Source organism: Colobus angolensis, unplaced genomic scaffold (assembly GCF_000951035.1).
Source record: "Colobus angolensis palliatus isolate OR3802 unplaced genomic scaffold, Cang.pa_1.0 Scaffold64, whole genome shotgun sequence".
NCBI lineage: Eukaryota > Metazoa > Chordata > Mammalia > Primates > Cercopithecidae > Colobus > Colobus angolensis.
In genome coordinates this window covers 1,958,733-1,961,297 of record NW_012120043.1, presented here as the reverse complement: position 1 = coordinate 1,961,297, position 2,565 = coordinate 1,958,733, and the positions used below count along the sequence as shown (strand labels likewise).

Below are 2,565 nucleotides of genomic sequence, written 5' to 3'. Positions count from 1 at the left end.
TTGGGAGGCTGAGGCGGGCGGATCACCTGAGGTCAGGCGTTCCAGACCAGCCTGGCCAACATGGTGAAATCCCATCTCTACAAAAAATGCAAAAATGAGCCAGGAGTGGTGGCGGGCACCTGTAATCCCAACTAGTCTGGAGGCTGAGGCAGGAGAATCCCTTGAACCTGGGAGGCGGAGGTTGTAGTGAGCCGAGATTGCGCCACTGCACTCTAGCCTGGCAACAAAGCGAGATTCCACCTGAAAAAAAAAGTGTCTTGGACTTGTCTGTGATACTTTAAAAAGTTATTGGCAGGGCGCGGTGGCTCATGCCTGTCACCCCAGCACTTTGGGAGGCCGAGGAGGGAGGATTGCTTGAGGCTGGGAGTTCTAGACCAGCCTAGGCAACATAGGGAGACCCCATTTCTACAAAAAATAGAAAAAAGATACAGGCTGGGCATAGTGGTTCATGCCTGTAATCCCAGCACTTTGGGAGGCTGAGACAGGCAGATCACCAGAGGTGAAGAGTTTGAGACCAGCCTGGCCAACATGGTAAAACCCCATCTCTACTAAAAAAAAAAAAAAAAAGAATTTTCATAAATTAGCCAAGCATGGTGGTGCGTGTCTGTAATCTCAGCTACCTGGGGCACCAAAGCAGGAAGATTGCCTGAGCCCAGGAGGTTGAGGCTGCAGTGAGCGGAGATGGCGCCACTGCACTCCAGCCTGAGTGACAGAGTGAGACCCTGTCTCTCAAAAAAAGTAAAATAATTTTTTTTTTTGAGACGGGTTTCTCTTGTTGCCCAGGCTGGAGTGCAATGGCATGATCTCAGCTCACTGCAACCTCCGCCTCCAGGGTTCAAGCGATTCTCCTGCCTCAGCCTCCAGAGTAGCTGGGATTACAGGCCCCCACCACCACGCCGGGCTAAAGAAAAAAAAAAAAAAGAGAGAACTTTCCGTCTCTCTCTAAGGAAATGTCAGGTAGACAGAGCAGGGCCGGGGATCTCAGGGGACCCTAGTTGGGCTCTGTGCAGCCCAACGGGTGGGAGCTGGGGAGGTCGTGCAGGCCAGGGAGGCTGAGAGGAGGACATGGGGCCAGGACAGGTGGACGGCCGCTTGGGAGCTGTGAGCTCCTGGTCGGGGGTGGAGGGCAGCCAGAAGGGACAGCAGCACTAGGTTCTCCAATGGGCTTCGGGGGTCCAGCATCCTGGAAAAGACCCAGAACCTTCTCCCTCTCCAACCTGGCAGGTCAGATGCAGAGGATCCCGGACTCCCAGAGGGAGGGGTTTCATTTCTGGGTCATCTGTGGTCGCCTTGCCGGAGGGGCCTCTGCCTGACCTGAGAGGTGCCTGGAGTTCACTTCCCGAGCTTCATCTTGTGGCTGCCTCAGCCTCCCTGCTCCTAAAACCACTGCAAACCCGCTTGAGAGGTGTCCTCGGGGGGAATGCCTGCAGAAAGGCCTGCCCGCGTCCCTGCTGGCATAGGCCCTTCCAGCACCTTCCACTAACTTAGCCTCCGTTTCCCAAAGAGCACAGGCGATGTCCAGCTCTGTCATCTGTCAGGAGTCATGTCTGCTGTGTGTCTTGGGATGGGGCTGCCAGGGACACGGCCCCTCCCACCACAGGTGGCCAAGGGTGTGTTGTGATCCGGAAGCTTCACCGGCTCGACCCTGGCCGCCTCACCTCTGCCTGCCGCTCGGGGTCCTGGGCCCTGCTGCCCCCCAAGTGCAGCTGCAGTGCCCCTTTTGCCTAAAGCAGCAGGCCCTGCCGACAGGGACCTGAGCATCTTTTCCTTCCTTCCTTGGCCTCTGAGGTCCTGAGAGGGAACTCCCCGACTCTCCCGCCCCACTCAGTGGTCAGAGGGGGTTCTCTGGGCCCACAGCAGGCCGGCCTGGTGGCTGAGACCTCGGTGGCTCCTGGCCACGCGCAGGAAGGCCCGTGCGGTCAGGGCTGCATTTGAGCCGGCTCCGCACTGGGGATCTGCTGAGGGCTGGGTGCTGATGTCCCCCCTGCGCCCCCATCAATGTCTCTCGCCAGGCGCGACTCTTCGATGAACCACAGCTGGCCAGCCTGTGCCTAGAGAACATCGACAAAAACACCGCAGACGCCATCACCGCGGAGGGCTTCACCGACATTGACCTGGGTAAGGGTCCAGGAGCCCAGGTGTGGGAATCCCAGCAGGGCCTTGGCAGGAGGGTCTGGGGATGGACAATGGGAGCTTTGGGCCTGGGGGTTCCCTGGGATAGCTGCACAGGTGAGCTGGTGTCTCACCACTTGCAGTGGGTCAGGAGCTCGGGTCCAGCACAGCCCCAGGGGAGTCTGGGGCCTTGGCCGGGAGGCCACAGGCCAGACCCCACCATCCCAGCTGATGGTGGACCATCTCGTCCTCCAATGGCCCATGGTTTTGACTTTGTTGTTAAACAGCTGTTGTCAAAGCTACTCAAGTCGGCCGGGCGCGGTGTTGAGCCACCTGTAATCCCAGCACTTTGGGAGGCTGAGACAGGCGGTCACGAGGTCAGGTGATCGAGACCATCCTGGCTAACATGGTGAAACCCCGTCTCTACTAAAAAAATACAAAAAAACTAGCCGG

The 2,565-nt window shown here is 58.1% G+C and overlaps 1 protein-coding gene across 1 annotated transcript in view; it reads left to right on the top strand.

Annotated features, from left to right (window-relative positions):
• Positions 1-2,565, top strand: part of BTBD2 (BTB (POZ) domain containing 2) — a 49,030-nt gene that overhangs the window by 32,474 nt on the left and 13,991 nt on the right. Inside the window, exon 4 of the mRNA XM_011964043.1 lies at positions 2,013-2,118. Coding sequence (XP_011819433.1) covers positions 2,013-2,118 — 106 coding nt within the window. The remainder of the gene's footprint in view (positions 1-2,012; positions 2,119-2,565) is intronic.